Raw genomic sequence first — 17,957 nt, forward strand, 5'->3', positions numbered from 1 at the left:
GGATGGCCTGGAGAGACGTTCAAGGTCCTATGTAGTTCTTTCCACAACCATTTCTCATCCCCCAGTTAACCTGTTCGCCCTTCCCTCTTTCTGACGTCTTCTCTTCCCTTGTCCTATTCCTCTTTCCCCCCCCTATTTCCGGGCTATCGCCAGTCACTTTCCCAATCCGACCGTCGGAGATCGTCCGCTTATTATATCGTTATTTTCCTGCTCCTTCACCTAATCAGCGCAACATCGTATTTCTTTCCTATATTTTTGCCTTTCTTTCTTTATACCCCCCTTCCTCGATCTCGTACATTCACTATATCTCATTACTACACTCGTTCTTCCTTTCTCGATCTATGCACGACACAGAATCCCGAGGCATTTGTGTGAGGCGAGATCGATAGTGAAGGTTGGGTAGTGTCTGGTGGATGATATAACCGCCCTACAGCGCGCCACTTCCTACCCCCTCGGGACGTTCTTTTTCGACTCGGTTCGCCAACGGGATGAGTCCACGGAGTGTCCCTGAACAGCCGGCGACAGCCCATACCCGAACGTGTTCGGCCACGGATTCGGTCGCTTCGCTTTCGAGTGCCCATTCGAGGTCGTTATCTTCGAACAAAACTATTACTTCGATCCCCCCAAATCTTCTTCCTTCAGCACCCGCATCGCCGCCGACCCCTGCTCCTAGTCCCACCCCTCATCAGAGACCTCCGACATGGCTGTCAGCCGATGAAGACGATGACGCTTTCCTTTTAAATGCCAGGATTCATTTCAGTTCCCTGTCCAGCTTTAAAAGGCAGAAATTCTTGGAGGGTATTCTTAGTCTATGTGATAGCCAACATCTCAGTTTTGTCTCTAGTTACGTCAGTCCTCGCTTGAGAAAGGACCCGTTTCTGGTCTTTCCGACAGAGTTATGCTTGCGGGTATGTAATATGCACTTTCAGCCGTGCGGCTACTGGCGTATGGCAACTCGCGAACTCGGCTGACTTTTGGCGTTTTCTTCTCCGTCGCTTCGCCTAGGTACTTTCGTTCATCGATGATCCGAAGACATTAGCAAGAGCATCTCAGGTATCGAGGCGGTGGCGGGAACTATTGAACGATGATATCACATGGAAAAACCTCTGCGAGAAGCATGCGTATGCATCTCGTAAGTCTTCGGAGGATGACCGGGATTTCGTAGACCCTTTCCACACTCAACACATGCATACTGTCTCCGGCACAAACTCCCTGACTGGATCGAGGAGTTCGCTCACTTCCAGCCATCAGCTCCGGGATGGCCACCCCGGTCTGACTCGCTCCCTGTCGGGGGACTGGCTTGCGTCAGCAAGCTTGTCTTCACGAAAGCGGAGAGTCCGGCCTTTGTCATACAGGACCCATTTCAAACAGAAATATATGGTGGAATCCGCCTGGAATAAAGGCGGACGATGCACCCAACGGCATATTACGCCCGATCAGGGAGTTGTTACGAGCCTGCACCTCACGCCCAAGTATATTGTGGTTGCTCTAGACAACGCTAAGATTCATATCTATGACACCAATGGAGATAATCAGAAGACGCTGCAAGGTCATGTGATGGGTGTATGGGCCATGGTACCCTGGGATGACATACTGGTGAGCGGTGGCTGTGACCGCGATGTCCGTGTCTGGAACATGGCTACTGGGTAAGCCGAGTCCTTCACATCGGCATTCAAGGGCAGAGAGACTGACTTTGCATGTGAAACAGAGCCGGTATCTACCTATTGCGTGGTCACACATCGACTGTGCGCTGCTTAAAAATGTCTGACAAGAATACGGCTATCTCGGGGTCTAGAGATACCACGCTACGAATATGGGATCTGGCTTCAGGAACTTGCAGAAATGTCCTGGTTGGACACCAGGCTAGTGTCCGGTGCCTAGCGATTCATGGGGATTTAGTTGTTTCTGGAAGCTATGATACCACTGCACGGATTTGGAGTATCTCCGAGGGGCGATGTCTCCGCACTCTTTCGGGCCATTTTAGTCAAATTTATGCAATCGCCTTCGATGGCAGGCGAATCGCTACCGGTAGTCTGGACACCAGTGTGCGGATATGGGACCCGCAAAGTGGCCAGTGCCATGCTATCCTCCAAGGCCATACATCTTTAGTGGGGCAGCTGCAGATGCGGGGTGACACACTCGTCACTGGCGGCTCGGACGGGTCTGTCCGTGTTTGGTCTCTGACCAGAATGACCCCAATCCACAGGCTAGCGGCACATGACAATAGCGTGACAAGCCTTCAGTTTGACAGCTCGCGGATTGTCAGCGGTGGTAGTGACGGCCGTGTTAAGGTGTGGAGTCTACAAACCGGACAGTTACTCCGGGAATTGTCCTCACCCGCAGAGGCGGTTTGGAGGGTGGCCTTTGAAGAGGAAAAGGCTGTGATCATGGCGAGTAGATCGGGTCGGACAGTCATGGAGGTAAGAGTCTCATCAGGTTACCCCGTGGTCGATTGATTGACCGTTTATTTGCAGGTTTGGACTTTCTCGCCTCCTCCGGAAGACAATACCGATGAATTCGTGCCACGGAGTTCATCAAGTACTCCTGGGATGCGTCCAGCCCAAGACGATAACCGGCAGAGAGCATACCATTCAGACCCTCCACCGATACCCCTGGGCAGCGATGATGATCAACTAATGCCGGACGCCCCTTCCTAGCACACTCTTCTCCAATGGTTCGACGTTCGCACGATCCTGTAATCTTTCCCCACCTTATTATGACTGGGGGTAATAATCAGAGTATCTACTTTGTTTCCGAGGACCTCTAGGATCTTGTCGCACCCGAAACATCCCGTCATCAGTTTTGAACCGCCATCACGGACCAGGATTTGCATTATGGGTGTTGGTGTTTCTTTTGCTTTCCAACCGTACCGTTGTCCGTCCCCACGAACTACAACGCAGATGGAGTTTCAGGGGGGAAATTGTCTGCTTATGCAACCGCCGGCGTACCAGCGTGATTTGTTTTGTTAAGACTTATTTTTATTCTTTATAATAGGTTAGATGATATCCGCCTCAGGAGGCGATGGATTCGGGCTCTAAAGGGATCTGTGGCTTCTAACTACATAAAAGTGAAGAGAATATATGGGGTCCCATCCCAACAACATATACAAACTGTATTTTCATGAGTGAGAACCTTTTGTTCGATTCGAGGGTGTACATTCGATTGCCATCGGGACTTACACTCCTTTGTATGTAGTTTTCGGTACTGTGCGCTACCGTTTTTCTCAACTAACTGCGTAGTCACTAACTTCAAAAAAAAACCTAGTGATGACTAAGCCCCATGTGGCATTGGTTTCTCCGCATCCCCGCTAGAGGCATGGAGGCACTCACTATAGTGGGTTTTTAAACTGTTCGGGTTATCTTTCGAGGTAACATCACAGAGTTTGCCAAGATAGACACCTGACCGACCAGATACTCGTATCCCAGGTTCGTCTGTACGCATTATGCTCAATGGCCTGGCAGGTATACGGTTCTTGAAAAGGGCTTTCCGACTTTGAACCAGTTCCTACTATTTCCTTCTCTTCTTCTCTCCCTTTCACTTTGCTTGCTTTCGGGAAATACTGGGTCGTTTGCTACTATCTTCTGCTATATTTGAATCACTCAGCGGGACGAACTTACTTAAGCTATAGTACGCGAATATGGTATATGGGGGGAAGCCGAGCACGGGATGCTACTTGTGCCGCAAACGGAAGATCAAGGTAGGATTGTAACAAGAACCTTGCTATCCTAGCCTCACTTTCACCTTCCTTACCCGGCTGGACTCCATGGAATCCAAGGGTTCATTCATCTTGATTCGGACCACGAAGCTAAGCGCAACTTAAAGTGTGATGAAGCGCTACCGGGATGTCGAAACTGCTCTGTATACGGACGACCATGTCCAGGATATCGACCAGATACGATCTTCCGGAATGAGAATCAAAAAGTGGAACGGCTGATGAGGAAAAGAAGCATCACACCCACGGATAGCCAGCGCAGCAGTCGGAGTTCCTCCGTCAGTCATAGCACTTCCGTCAGTCATAGCAGTCTAGAACTGCCACTAATACTTCCCCATGTCGCCGACTCCACGTGGGAGGAACGAGCAGTCTGCCACTTCTTTGATCAGTTCACGTGTGTTAGTGATGAGGCATTGAACCACCTGGGGTTTTTGCCTTCCCTGTATGCTACGTGTCGTGACAGTAGGCCAGACGATCCGGTATCCTCCTGCCTAAAGCTGGCAACCGAAGCAGCTGCTCTCATTACACTAAGCAACCATATGAAAGCGCCTCCGCTTCTTCTCAAAGCAAGAGGGTACTATGGCTCGGCGCTCCATGGGCTTCGGCGCTTACTGGGCACACGGTCTCAGGCAGTCAAAGACGAAACTTTTGCGACGATGGTCATTCTCTCCATCTTTGAAGACATCGCCGGAGAACGAAACGGGCTCTACAGCTCACATACAAAGGGATTCGGACTTCTGATGGCGATGCGAGGTGAAAGCCAACTAAGCCATGCACAAGGTCGAGATTTGTTCATTTGTGCTTATGCGCATACTGTTAGTTTTAGTTTGCCCGATTATGTGCGGAGAAGACTAACGAGCTGCGTAGCTTATTGAGAGCATAGTCCTACGGACACGGCCCCGGCATGGTAGTACTAGTACAGAACTGATTGTCGGGCAACTTGACGGATCCGAGCCAGTGCCTAGGCTAATACAAACGGCATCCAAGATTGGTCAGCTATTTGCCGAAAGCTCTTCCCACCAGGGGTCATTAGATATAGATAATATTACACAACTCACTACATGGATAGAGACCGGCAATTCCTTAGCTCTGGAGATGGCTAACTGGAGTCAGCATTTACCGGATCACTGGCTCCCCCTCGTCGTCAGTACGGCTACGGGCGGATCGCTCATGACTTATCAGAATGCATCTATTGCAGCAATTTGGACATATTACCGCGCGGCTCGGATTAGCCTCCAGAGACATCTACTTGATCTACGCCGGAACCTTGCCTCGCTTGTCGGCGACAACCAGGCCAGCGATGTCCACTGCCATGCGGCGCTGGAGGAGATTCAGGAGATGACTAGTGACACCTGTCGCAGCATTCCATTTTCGTTAGGGGACATCGATGCATTTGGGCAATCAATCCCAACCTCTACTGAGGGACGACCTCCCATTCGCGCTCTTTACGGATATCTGATGCTGTGGCCGCTATGGTATGTTCAGACGTTCGGCATGTGCACAGTGGCACAGATGGAGCAAATCCGAAGCGCCCTGGGCAGTGTCGGCTCTGTGCTGGGCATCAAGCTGGCGTTTATATTGGCGCAACAGGGAAGCATGTCCCAATATGCAACCGCATTGACCCCAAACCCTTACCGTTTTCTACCATCGACGGGCTAAAACCCTTGTACATTACATGAAGCCTGTCGTGTGGGCAGCTGTCAATATAGTTTACGACTACCGTGTATAATGCTTATGAACTCCTGTACTATTGGCGAAGGGGATGGGTTTCTTTCTCGTTCCTTGTATATTTGAATGATATCTCCTGTTCCTAGCCTCGATCTATAATAGACAGCATTATGGTCAAGCTCCGGTAGTGGACGGATAGAATGACGTCATTGATATTGGCTCCACTTTTGGACGGTCTGTCCATGACATAAACGAACAGGGAACTCGTTCGTAGTCGGAGTACTCCTGGTGCATAAATCCGGGCCTAATATCAAGCCCCTTTGCACATCGGCGCTCCACATCCGAGATGATAGTGAGTCCAGCTCAGGGCTGCATGCCGGCTTAGCCGTTCACGGACCCTTGAACTACCAAAGTCAATGTCCTTGGACAACCAGTTACTGGTCCAGACCCCCGAGATAAGCTGCGGTTGCTGACGACATTGTCCTGACTTAGGTTCTATATAGCCTAACCGAATGCCCCTCGGCACACCCTGCTTCATATCTACACATTCTTCGGGGAACTTGGGACGATCCCCCCCCTCCTTCCTTCAGCATAGTCAATTGACTCTGTTTGCCAGCCTAGAATCCTTCTTTAAGCTGCATTGAACTAAATTCAGCGCTTTTGAGCTTTGCTTTGTTGCTGCATTCAAGTAATCACGCTTCTCAGTTACACCAGTTGCCGTAATCTTTCAAGACTTTACCACACTACCGCCCGTCATGGCTACGCAGGAACGCAGACTTCCCATGGGGAAGATCGAGCCTAATACGGGGAAATATTTCGTGAATTGTGCCCTAGGAGGCATTATCGGTAGGCTTCCTCTGAAGTTGCCATGTACTTGAAAGAAGCAATGCTAACATATCTCTTCTTCTTCGCTTTGGTCGTCATGTACAGCATGTGGTACGTTCTTTAATTCAAGACCATATCGCTCTCCGCGGGCGCAATCTAACGTTGTAATCATCTCGTAGGACCTACCCATACATCAGTCACACCACTTGATCTGGTCAAGTGTCGCCGTCAGGTTGATCCCAAGATCTACACCTCGAATATCTCAGCGTGGCGCTCTATCTTCGCGAAGGAAGGACTACGCGGAGTATTCTTTGGTTGGTCTCCAACATTCATCGGGTACTCCTTCCAGGGCGCAGGTAAATATGGATTCTACGAGTACTTCAAGTACCTCTACGGCGACCAAATGTTCCCCAACATGAACCGCACGGTGGTATACCTAGGCGCCAGTGCATCGGCCGAATTTATCGCAGACATGGCCCTCTGCCCCTTCGAGGCGATCAAGGTGCGGATGCAGACGACTCTGCCGCCCTTTGCGCAAACGATGCGCGAAGGCTGGAGCAAGATTGTTGCTCAAGAAGGATTCGGCGGTCTGTATAAGGGACTGTATCCACTTTGGGCGCGACAGATCCCTTACACTATGACCAAGTTCGCTACCTTTGAGGAGACGGTCAATGCCATCTATAAGACTTTGGGCAAACCGAAGGACAGCTGCAGTGGACTGCAGCAGACTGGCATCAGTTTCATGGGCGGTTACATTGCGGGCATTTTCTGTGCGATTGTCAGCCACCCGGCTGATGTTATGGTTAGCAAGCTTAATGCCGATCGTCAGGGTGAGTTGGGTCTGATGAGTCTTGATGGGTGGTCATTGTGATTTGGTGCTGACGGTATCTTAGCTGGTGAGTCAGCCATGAAGGCCGTATCGCGCATTTATGGAAATATCGGATTTTCGGGCCTATGGAATGGTCTTCCCGTCCGTATCGTCATGCTGGGTACACTGACTGGGTTCCAATGGTTGATGTAAGTGGTTCATCATCTTCTCTACTGACAGTGATTGACGGCTTTTATATAGTTATGACTCGTTCAAGGTGTTCCTTGGTCTTCCGACCACTGGTGGGCATTAAAACCTTACATATCGACCGATCTAGATATCAACGCTATGAACCTAGTAGAAAGTCCAGAATGATTAATGTTCATGATGCACGACTTTGATAGTTCGTCGTAGGGTTTCATATGCCATAGTAATTGTCTAGACACAAGCGCCGCTGACCGCCTCCGATCACGATCCGGCAGAATGGCAGCCGCGATTCCAAACCATCGCCAGTCCAGTAATCAGACACCAGCGATTGGGGCAGAATTGTGTCATTTGAACTCGCGCCACTTGTTGCGAGACTAGCTTTGAGTCAGAAGTAATCGTTGGTTTCAGTAAACTCAAAGATCCTTGTTGTCTCGTGCCTCGCCGAGGAACCTTACCGGTCCCGTGGAAAGGGATCCCCGACGACTTTCGCATCCTCCAGACGTACACAGCACCTCTCACTCGCCAGCGCTTTGTCCCTGAACCACTTCTGTCGACTGGGAGTCTGAGACCAAGTGTTACTCAACGCAACCCCCCCAATTAATCCCGCAACGAGACCTCAACTCCCCCATCCAAACCCTCATCTACGAATCATATCACCGATCTCACCTCGAATCTCGACTTTTACCCCAGATCTCGACAACAACAATTCAATTTCAATCACAACGAAAAGCCGCCATATAACAGCAAACACAATGGAACCCTCCACAAACCAGTCAACGTCAATCGAGTCCTCAAACCCCCCAAGCGTCGAACATGCCTACAAACGCAAATGCGTCGCTCTAAAGAAGCGCTTAAATGAGATCGAGAAAGAAAACGATCTCATGCGCGTCCGTAACCGCCGCGGCTGGCAATACATCCACAAGATGCGTCTCGAGTCGTGCATTCTGCTCGAGCGCCTAGCCAAGGTCACCGGCATGGCAGAGGAGGCCCAGGCAGGCGTCAACCCGGAGCTACGGGCCCGCGCCGCGGCAATGATGTCCAATGCGGCGGTTCTGGACCCCGGTGACAAGGAGGGTGGTGGTAGCGGTGGTGGTGCGTATTTTGCGGATGATACGGAGGGGAGCTCGGATGAACAGCCACCTACTGTTAGTTTTTTCTCTTTTTCTTTTTCTTTCCTTCCCCCCCACTCCCCTGAATGGATGGATTTAACAAATGTTATCACAGCCCCAAGAACGGCCCCTCCGTGTGAAACGATCGCGGAAATCAAATGTCGGCGACGGTGTGGATGATGATGCTGCCCCGTCTGCTAACAATGCGCCTGAGTCTTCGTCCGTTGCTGGGTCGGCCTCGCTTCCGCGGCTAGCGCCTGCCCCGTCGCAGGAGGACATGACTTCTTCGTTCCGCATCCAGGCGGGCAACGGCTCGGCACAAGATAAAGAGAACAATACCGGCTCTGGAAGTGACCGTGGCGGTAGCCAGAACCCGGAGTCCGGGTCAAGAGAACCTGGCCAAGGAGAGGTCTCTGTGGAGCCGACGACGCCTATGGACATGGATACTAAGGAGTCGAAGGAGGACAGTTAGTTGCGGGATTCTCTTTGGGCTCAGTGGATGATAGGTTGGGGTGTTGTATCTTTATTATCTTATATTCTTAGTTGTGTGTCATTTTTCCATCTTCTTTTCCTATATCTACCGGGGGGGGGGGGTTCTCGGGGTTCTTGTTTGTTTTTGTTTACTAAAATTAAGATTAGGGAGTTTGAGTTTTTTTAATATCCCATTTTTGTCTTTGGATGAGGTGCGAAATATACATTCTGTTCGTGGGATGGGAATGATGGGTTGTCGGTTACGTGGTTGATGGCAGCTACCGTTACCAAGTTGGAGTTGTATCTTTGATAAAAGAACAGTGTGTTGTTGTAGATGGTGCCGAAAAGCTATTCTTGTTCGGTCTTTTGCACCCGCCTGTGTAGTTAATGTCATACTGTATTGTACATGAGATGGTTATGCGTAGCTATCATAGCAATGCGATCTTGTCCGTTCGCCCTGACGCCAGTTCCAGTACAATGCAATGGGAAGAATGATTAATGAAAGCGGAATGTAGAACGATAAAACTGTGAACATGATGAGGCAGATGATCGTCCATTGACGGGGACTTTAATCAACGCCAGCGTATAAGTCGACCACGATATTGATGGCTGCAACAAGGATCTCTGCAGCGATGAGGACAATGACTGCATTTGGATTAGTATATGGTAGTTGGATTTCAGGGTAGTAGAGGGTGGCGGCTTACCAATCCATTCTAGATACTCACCGTGCCGGTGAGTTAATTGGTCTTTAAGAACGGCCAGCAGATCTGCAATCACGTCTAGTCGTTCGTTCAGGAGACTGACTCGTTGGTCCATCTCGAGGTAACTCCGCACGGCCTGGTAGACAGGCTCTAACTGTGGTTCTGCCCACATTAGTTCTGGACTGTCTAGAACCGAGCCCTGAAGATGGATATTGATTCGTAGAATGAATAATTCTCCGACTTGCATGTTAATTTGGCGCCGTGTGAGATTGACACTGCCTGTCTGTGCAATTTGGGCAGGCAGTGGTGCAGTATTCGAGATAGTTTCCGAGACGAGATCCTCGAAGAGAGAGGTCTTCACCGATTGAGCGAGGGCATGGGAGATGGCCAGTTTGATCATGTGGTTTCGCGGTTCGCGCAGGGAGATGAAGTCGTTGTATATGCGAGCTTGGTACTCACGCGCATAGTAGAAATTGAAGTTTTCGACCTGTGTATCTTCAGGACTCAAGATGGAGGTTGCGAATTTAGAGATATCGGACAGGAACCGGGACTCTTGTGCGGGCGTCATGCCCCATATGACGACTGTGCCATAGTCGAAGAGGAATACCTCCGGGGTGTGAATTGTGGTGTCGAAGTCTGGGGTTTCAGATTGAGTTTCCGCCACGGCACTCTCGGATCGGTGAGCTTCTGAGTCGCGAAGGTCGATGAGGTCTTCCCTCCGAGATTTAGTATTATCCTCGATTTCAACCACACTGTCGGAGAACCTGCGCTCAGTGGCTGGTCTCTGGAAGTTTTCCATCGTGCCCACATTGTTCATGCCAACATTATTTTCTGATGTACTTCTTTGCTTTTCTTCATACAGGTAGTCGAAAGGCGAGTAAACACACTCATCGTAGAGTTTCGGGTTGGCTCCACGGGTTTTGGACCTTGATTTGAGAAACCTGGTCGCTCCATCTAGTCGATAGGAATTGGCCGTACAGTATGCTGTCACGCGGGGTAATCGTTCTCTGTCTGCCTTGCCCAGTCTCGCAGCATGGCTTCGAGCAGTGGGTTCTTTAATCCGTGCGATTTGCGAGTAGACGTCCGAAGGGAATTCGCCTTCAGCAGCCTCCTCAGTTATCGGATCAGGGAGAAGTTTCAATTTCTGGGCTTTCTTTGTCGTTCTTTGTGGGCCGACTTTGGGTGCCACAGGCATTGAGGGCGCTGCACTGTAGGGCGCTCCATGGCTATTCCGGCGACGGAGCTTGCTGTTCAATGCGGATAATCCAGTCGGTCGTTGCGGGGCATCCTGGGAACTCGGGAATGACGAAGGGCCGGAATATAGTGTTCGAACTGGAGCGTTTGTAGAAGTGGCATCGTGGTATGTGCTGACCGTGGTGAGAGGGTTGAAGGTGACTGTCCGCCGGTTCGCTCGCGGTGACGTATTAGATGGTGCGGGTTGCTGTTGGTGTTGGGGGAGTAGGGGCGTTGTTTCCGCGGTGGAAGTCATGTTGGATATAGTAGGTGAAGATAATCATAAAAAACCTGCCATTGATGGGCAGGTGGATGTTAAAGAATGAGCAAAGAATAGCCCCGGAAGATCTTTCCGTCGAAATGGAGGTGAAGAATGGATTAACCAAAGCTTCCAGTTTCGCACGTGCGCCCACCAGAGGCTAACCTGCTATAGAACAAGCCTGTACTTCGACTTTGCCCACGGTTTAGGCTATTCTATATATGGTTGGTACTGATCTCTTTGTATACATCTCCTTTCTCTTTCCTTTGTTCTTTTCTGTGTTACTTTTCTGTGTTACTTTTCCTTTCAGGTGGGATATAAACAATCTGGACTAAGTCTCAGAGCATCTACTTCAAGAAAACAATAACAAGAATGCTAATAGAATCCACTTTTTGCAAGCGCCTTGTACCCAATACTCAGACGCCTAGACAACACTTAATAACTATCTACCGTAGAACATTATATGTCTATACAGGAAATTCGGGACTTTTTGAAGTCAAATCCAGCTGCATGATCGAAGTTTGCTTGCTGTGTATCCTTCACTCTGTAACCTACTCCTGGGAGCAAGACCTGCTTGGACCTTGCACATTGCGGAGGATGCGAAACCAATCCCTCGAAATTGGTGTGGCGATATACAGAGAGAAGCGAAAGGCATTAGTTGCCATTCCTGAGATGATTCTCGAGAGTGATCGGAGGGACAATTGGTTCAATTCGCTCTTGATCTTGGATTAAAAACTGCTAGCCACCGCCGAGCCGCTCGATGGCAAAGATAAGGCCGTTTACTTGCGTACAAATCCGGAGGAACCGCCGGCTGTCCGTCTCAGACCATTCACATGCCCAGTACTGCGACTCCGGTCGAGCCAAGTCTGTTTACTATTCCGACCGGATTTCGAGGCCTTCGGGGGCAGAGCCGATTTGGCTCTCTTTTGTGGAATATCACCCAATACCCGAATCGTCACGTCGCCCATCTTCACATCCTTGGGGCGCTTCTCGGACTTTTCCAGGAATTTCAACTTGGTTGGCTTCTTGTGAGCAAGGTTTATTCCTTCTGCGGGTGGAGTGGGTGGTCGTGTAACAGGAGCCGCATTCAAAATATCGTCTGGAAGAAGCGCTGGCAGAGCCGATCGCCGGGCATCTTGTGTATTAGAGCCCTGGAGTGTCTCCGTGCTTTCGGATGGCAGATCATCAACTGGCTTGTCTTTCTTTTTCGAAACTTTCGCTTGTGATTTACGCAGCTCATCCAACTGCCTTCTCTTCTCGCGCTTTAATTCTTCTTCTCTGTGGGACAGTTAGTAGGGCGAGCTATATCGGGGAAATAGCAAAGGCTATTACTGACAATTGTTTGGCCTTTTCCATTTTCTTAGCCTGCGCTCTAACCTTAGATAACTGCGCCGAGTTATCAACCGCTTCAGGAGCCTCATCATCATCACTGCTGTCATCGCCGCTGTCCTCCTTTGCCTGTTGCGTCTCTGCTGTTTCCTCTATCTGTATATCCAACGGTACCTCAGGTTCTTCGCTATCAAATCTGAAGTGCTTCTTCGGAGCAGGTGCCGATTTTCCCTCTTCCTGCTTGGAATCCGTTTCTTGGGCATCGTCTAAAGGCTCTTCGGGAGTCCCGCTCTCACTTTCTGCGGCTTCAAGACTGGCTCGCTTTCTCCGTTTATTGCGCTGGGTTTCCGTCTTCCCAGAACCGGCTGGCCCGGATTTGCGCTTTCCGTTCACCTCCTGTTGTCCATTGATCTCAGGTTCCTCTTCTGCAGCAACATCGGAAATCTTGCGCCGCCTAGTTGTGACCATCTTCGATTTGCTAGCGATTACGTTGTCGGATGAGGTAGTGGTAGATTTCTTCGATTGCGATTTGTCGGTATCCTGTCGAGTAAATAGACCCTTTGCCGCAGTGACAATATTGGAAAACATAGAGGATCCAGAATGGTCCGATTCAAAAAATTAGCTACCATGCATATATGGAGAAATGTTATTGCGTCCAAACTCGGCGCTTTTTTTCAGGAAATTCATTTTCATGATCTCCACGGGACCACTTTTCTCCGAAGGCGGAAAGGTGTTAATGTGGGGCTATTAAAGTGGTAGCCATAAATTAGTACTATTTGAGTAAGTAGTGAATAGCTCCAGCTGCCAGGTTCAAGACTGGTATACAGGAGAAATGTCAAATGGAACATGGTATCTCATATGCAATTCACGTAAATGGTATCATCCATACCCATGACCCAAGTAGTAAAGGAACGTAACGCCGAACCGAACACCTGCTGTATATACTTTTCAAAACCGCTGAAGCTTCATAAAAGTCAAGATCAGGAGAGAACAGGCCATGCAAGCATCTTCACTTAGCATTAACCATTTGTCTGCGCTCCATAAACTCCTCATTCGCAGCCAGGAAATCGTCTTCGCCAATATCGCTGGTCTCATCCCAAAACTTCCCGTGCTCATCACCATCGTCGCCGCTGACTGTCCACATACTCTCTCGTAAACGCTTGTTTCGCTCCCGGTCTTCTTCGATTCTCTGTTCGATCTGTCTCTTGTCTACACGGACACTTCCCCTGGAGCCTCGTGGGGTGCCAGCCTTTGCTTCCACCCCCTCATCAGCCTCCAGATCAAGATGTGCTGGATGTGTCTCACGGTCTTTCAGACCGGCATTGATCTCCGCCACCGTTTCCGCTGAAAGGATTTCCTTGGCTTGTAATCCGTTGAGAACCCGACGCACATGCTTCACATTCGCTGCCCCCGAGCCATCCGGTGGTGCAACGGCATCTACTACACGTAAAATATCCCTCTGGATCATGCGGACGTATGGTGCATGATCTTCCTTCGTGGCCATTTCACAGAATTGTTCGATGAAATACATGATATTAGCTCGGTTGTTCATATTATTCTAAACAAAAAGACCGTGGAGGTTAGTAAGTGAAGCCTTATAGCTGGCGGAATCAGCATGCGTACCCTTTCAAGCTGTTCCAGTATACATGAGTGAAGATCCTCGTCCATATCGCGGTATTTGAGCGCATAATGGGCAGCTTTCTGGGAGGATGTAATGGATGCATTTAGGTGTTGTAGCTGCGCAGTAAAGCGCATGCGAACTTCAAACGGATCAGCCATCATGGTTGCGGATTCACAGCTCAGCTAGGGGTCTGGAGAAGATATAGCACGCGATTTGAACTGAGGGTTTTGTAATTGTTCAGAGCTGTCGCAAAGAAGTCGGGGAATTATCATGGGTGGGGGGCACCGATTGGTCGGTGAAGGGCGGTCAGATGGATTTTGCTGGCAGAATGTGTGGGGTTGGCAGCTACTACTGAGCACTGAATGTATATTTGCTGGTAGCTATTAGTGTTACTAGTAGCCTGGCCCATCTGATTGGGAAGCAACTGATTCATCTAACTAGCTAAGTTTAGGTATAGAGGTGAGATCCCAAAGTCCTCTCTTAGAAGGGAAAAAAGATGTATAGTATGCACATAGTACAGAGGATGGATGCTATATATATATACTAACAGGAAGGTGCGCTGACTGTTAGTCAAGCGACTGAAAACTAGGAAAGAAGGAGAAAAGGCAACACAACGCCATTGAGTATCTACCAAGGAAACCAGCCCTATCCCTTACCAAGTTCTATTAGATTTCAAAACCAAGTAAACGTGATTCGCGTCATGGATCTAAATATAGGCACCGTCGGATGTGCCGATCGTAGGGCGCGCTATATCGGCTTCAAGGATGTTCCGGTATAGCACTATTTTCTGTGCAAGAAATCAGAGCGACTGGCGCCTTTCTAAAGAGCTGGCCAGACTGGTCACGTCATCGTTCTCCAGGAGTCCAACCTCTTCTGCCGTATTCGCTGGGCGGACTACACTCTCTCTAGAGAATCCGCCTTTCCGGAACTCTGGTCCGTTGATGACCGACCAAACATCCTTTTTAGTGAGCAGGCCTTGGAGAACTCCTTTGTCCGAAAGTAAGATGTACCGCAGTCCAAGCCTTTGGAACATCTGAAGCACTAGCGAGAATGTCGTACTGCTGTTCAGGGTGATAGGGGTCTGGTCCATCCATGGACGAAGATCAAGCGTCTCCACCGGATCTGCAAAAGGTTGATGAGTAAAAAAGACCTGGGTTTCACCAGACAATTCTCGGTCTGTAGGCGACTTCGAATACTTCAAAGCAAACGAAAGTTCGTTCCGAGAGATATAACCTAGAAGGGTAGGGGTTGACGTATCGGTTACGACGGGATATCCACGGTATGAAGTGGTCAGGAGGAGGTGCCGAAGGCTGTCAATTGTATGACCCACAGCGGTAATGACTGTTAAATCATCCACACTTGTCATGACTTTATGAGCAGGCACATCGGGCGGAGTAGTATCATCACGTTGGTCGAGGAAAGGATACTCATTCAACTCAATCCAAGACTCGTAAATGCCACGTTTCCCGAATATGTCGCCGCACCATTTCGATAGCATGACTGCAATCATGATTGGGATAACGTAAGTGAGAGCCCCAGTGAGTTCAAACATGATGACCACTATCGACACAGTCATCCTAGTGGCTCCACCAAGAGCTGAAGCTGCACCAACGATTGCATATAGCCCGGGGGTGACGCAGGGGATATCTGGCTCGCAATTTCTGAAGAGGAAGACGCTGGGATAAGCTTCTTGCCACATCTTGAAAGTCGTACCTAGAGCACGCCCATATAAAGCACCAATGGCAACGGAAGGCAGAATAATACCAGCGGGTAGATCCAAACCAAAGGTCATCGATGCAAGGAAAAAACCAAGGATCGCAGCCATAAGCAAAAGAGCTATCGTAGTAACGGACGCAGCGCCAGTCTTGCAGAGACCGAAAGTATCTTCGCCCCCATTTCCACATTCGGCAAAGAGAGAATGAACAAGCTCGGTGTTTTGAGATCTCATAAACAAGTTCGGATAATTGATCAACGCACTTAAAAGAGCTACCAACACCACCTCTGCAATTGGTCGTGACCAACTACGAGATCGTCGCCATTGAGCAATTTTCATATTCAAGCGGATAAGAAACGCTCCATATAGGCCGCCTAATATGCCAAGGGTAACAAACGGAATCATCTCAAAGCGATGCCATCCGCGTGTATACGTGACTTCGTAAAGGACAATATTACCCGTGCGGAAAGGGTTTAAGGCTTGTAACGTCACTGCAGCAACCATGGCACAGACAAAGCTTTGCCACATTGTCTTGTCGGGAAAGTAATAGGATAATTGCTGATCAATATTAGTAAGGGGTCGCCTATGAGGGATGGTGTCTCTAAAAGGTCATACCTCCAAACTAAACAAGACACCCCCGATTGGGGCACCGAACGCAACAGAGATACCTGCAGCGGCGGCCGCGGACAGAACTTCGCGTTTTCTCGCTGCATAATTAGCTTATGTGATTGGCATGGCTATAACGAGCGTGTACCTTCGTTATGGTTCAAACTTTCGAAAGGCTTCATTATCACGCTGGCACAACAGCAGGCGACATGAACAAGAGGACCTTCTTTACCCAGCCACAAACCAGATGCGACAGATAGACACTTTGTAATTGTCAGCTTAAATATGCATAGCGTGTATTTTGAGGGAAGCCTACTAATCCCAAAGATTTTATCGCAAGCGTCCAAGGTCCCATAAAATGCCTTATCACGAAGCCGCCGAGAATTGTCTTGATCTCAGGGATACCACTGTGTCTCGCATAAAGTGCATAGGTCCTAACCAAGACTGTAGCGCATATAGCAAAGAGTACCTGTGAGTCTTTGTTAGTATATATAATTCAAAACGGACAAGACCTATGTACAGAGTAAAGGACGTAGAATAAGTATTCAACCGTGAAGACGCCGCCGGAAGAGGTAACGCCTAGTGCTTTCCCCCAGGGTGTCCAGTCGAGACAATTAGAGATATCTAATTGATGGTTTAGTATAGATAAATCACAGTACAACCACGGTGCGAAAATAGCTTACCATCGTGACCCCAGCAACAGAAGCTTTTATTTAGGTAGAACTTGCCTCCCCCAGCCCCATTCTTGCAATACCCAGTTTTCAAATCTCCTAACCAGTCGCTTGCGACATCAATAAAAGCTGCAATGATCCCGACCAAGATTCCGGTAGCAATCAATACTATCCAGACATTACTGGCGTCGAGAAACTTGAATACATATCCTACAGCCCCTTGGCCATGGGAATATAGATGCCTCTTCCGCTGGCGCTCCTTTGTGTACTCAAATATCCAGTCGATTGCGGTGAGGTCATCATAGCCTACTCGTCGCCCTGGACCTTCCACATACCAATCAAGGAGACCGCCATCCTTTTGCGCAGTGACATTTCCATTGCTGCTCATCGGTCGATCCCATGCAGATGATGCGCTTCCATGGAGCTGTCCATTTCGCGTGTTCGAAGACGTGAACGCTGCGTCTCCAGCAACGGATTCCGTAGTATTATTGGAAAATAGATTCGATAAGCTAAAACCGGATCGCTGCTTTTGTTTGCGCTTAAAGGATATACTGTACACGTCTTCCATTAGAATCACATGGATAGTCCAAATAAATTGGAACCTTACGGCTCATGTAAACCTCCGGCGAGTGAATCATTCAATTCGTGAGGATCCGGTGAAGATAGGTTGCTGTCACGGCGCTGTGTCGGGGAATGTTGTGGGCTGCGCAGCTCTGAGGAGAACGAGGAGGCCCCAGCTTCGCCTCCCGAATGCATAGTGGGCACAGAAATCTATGTACAAGTGTTAATATCCACTTTGCAGGAAGCCATATCCTTTGTTGACGATCCCGCAGTTCTATACCGGTCTCGACTTACGACAACTGGTCCGAATCTCGGAGATGTGGCTTAAGCTCCGCTCCGCGACTTAACGTAAGGCGGTGAGCATACTAAGTGTGGGGCTGCGCCACATATAGCGGCAGAAAACGGCTTGGAAAAAAAAGTTACTGCTATCGGCATCGATAATTTCCTTCTCTCTCTAACTCA

General features: G+C 49.3%; 7 protein-coding genes across 7 annotated transcripts; 3 read left to right on the forward strand and 4 right to left on the reverse strand.

Annotated features, from left to right (window-relative positions):
- Positions 1–488: 488 nt before the first annotated feature.
- Positions 489–5,371, forward strand: BDV37DRAFT_271241 (uncharacterized protein; the record flags this gene model as incomplete). Its single annotated transcript, XM_032084693.1, has 6 exons — positions 489–908; positions 1,006–1,646; positions 1,709–2,420; positions 2,475–2,538; positions 3,833–4,527; positions 4,580–5,371. The coding sequence occupies 6 exons, from the start codon at positions 489–491 to the stop codon at positions 5,369–5,371; spliced, it is 3,324 nt and encodes a 1,107-aa protein (XP_031941879.1).
- Positions 5,372–5,701: 330 nt separating this feature from the next.
- BDV37DRAFT_106905 (putative mitochondrial phosphate transporter Pic2) lies at positions 5,702–7,404 on the forward strand. The gene is made up of 6 exons (XM_032078280.1): positions 5,702–5,732; positions 5,873–6,226; positions 6,311–6,316; positions 6,385–7,035; positions 7,099–7,222; positions 7,275–7,404. The coding sequence occupies exons 2-6, from the start codon at positions 6,136–6,138 to the stop codon at positions 7,324–7,326; spliced, it is 924 nt and encodes a 307-aa protein (XP_031941880.1). The 5' UTR covers positions 5,702–5,732; positions 5,873–6,135; the 3' UTR covers positions 7,327–7,404.
- A 438-nt stretch (positions 7,405–7,842) lies between these two features.
- BDV37DRAFT_106890 (uncharacterized protein) lies at positions 7,843–9,067 on the forward strand. The gene is made up of 2 exons (XM_032078278.1): positions 7,843–8,365; positions 8,445–9,067. Exons 1-2 carry the CDS (start codon positions 7,973–7,975, stop codon positions 8,799–8,801), a joined length of 750 nt encoding a protein of 249 aa, XP_031941881.1. The 5' UTR covers positions 7,843–7,972; the 3' UTR covers positions 8,802–9,067.
- On the reverse strand, positions 8,912–11,076 carry BDV37DRAFT_247015 (YagE family protein; the record flags this gene model as incomplete). The annotated part of the gene is made up of 2 exons (XM_032081824.1): positions 9,505–11,076; positions 8,912–9,445 (listed from the first exon to the last, which is right to left on the reverse strand). Coding segments are annotated over exons 1-2 (1,559 nt in total), but the record flags the coding sequence as incomplete, so codon positions are not given.
- Positions 11,077–11,378: 302 nt separating this feature from the next.
- On the reverse strand, positions 11,379–12,983 carry BDV37DRAFT_247016 (uncharacterized protein). Its single transcript, XM_032081825.1, has 2 exons — positions 12,330–12,983; positions 11,379–12,271 (listed from the first exon to the last, which is right to left on the reverse strand). Exons 1-2 carry the CDS (start codon positions 12,908–12,910, stop codon positions 11,773–11,775), a joined length of 1,080 nt encoding a protein of 359 aa, XP_031941883.1. The 5' UTR covers positions 12,911–12,983; the 3' UTR covers positions 11,379–11,772.
- A 38-nt stretch (positions 12,984–13,021) lies between these two features.
- Positions 13,022–14,162, reverse strand: BDV37DRAFT_107044 (CTD kinase subunit gamma). The gene is made up of 2 exons (XM_032078282.1): positions 13,946–14,162; positions 13,022–13,880 (listed from the first exon to the last, which is right to left on the reverse strand). The coding sequence occupies exons 1-2, from the start codon at positions 14,102–14,104 to the stop codon at positions 13,332–13,334; spliced, it is 708 nt and encodes a 235-aa protein (XP_031941884.1). The 5' UTR covers positions 14,105–14,162; the 3' UTR covers positions 13,022–13,331.
- A 62-nt stretch (positions 14,163–14,224) lies between these two features.
- On the reverse strand, positions 14,225–17,762 carry BDV37DRAFT_247018 (chloride channel protein). Its single transcript, XM_032081826.1, has 7 exons — positions 17,542–17,762; positions 16,947–17,485; positions 16,784–16,887; positions 16,580–16,732; positions 16,412–16,526; positions 16,273–16,364; positions 14,225–16,215 (listed from the first exon to the last, which is right to left on the reverse strand). Exons 1-7 carry the CDS (start codon positions 17,688–17,690, stop codon positions 14,743–14,745), a joined length of 2,625 nt encoding a protein of 874 aa, XP_031941885.1. The 5' UTR covers positions 17,691–17,762; the 3' UTR covers positions 14,225–14,742.
- Positions 17,763–17,957: the final 195 nt, after the last annotated feature.

This window comes from Aspergillus pseudonomiae (assembly GCF_009193645.1).
Source record: "Aspergillus pseudonomiae strain CBS 119388 unplaced genomic scaffold BDV37scaffold_29, whole genome shotgun sequence".
NCBI classification, from domain to species: Eukaryota; Fungi; Ascomycota; class Eurotiomycetes; order Eurotiales; family Aspergillaceae; genus Aspergillus; species Aspergillus pseudonomiae.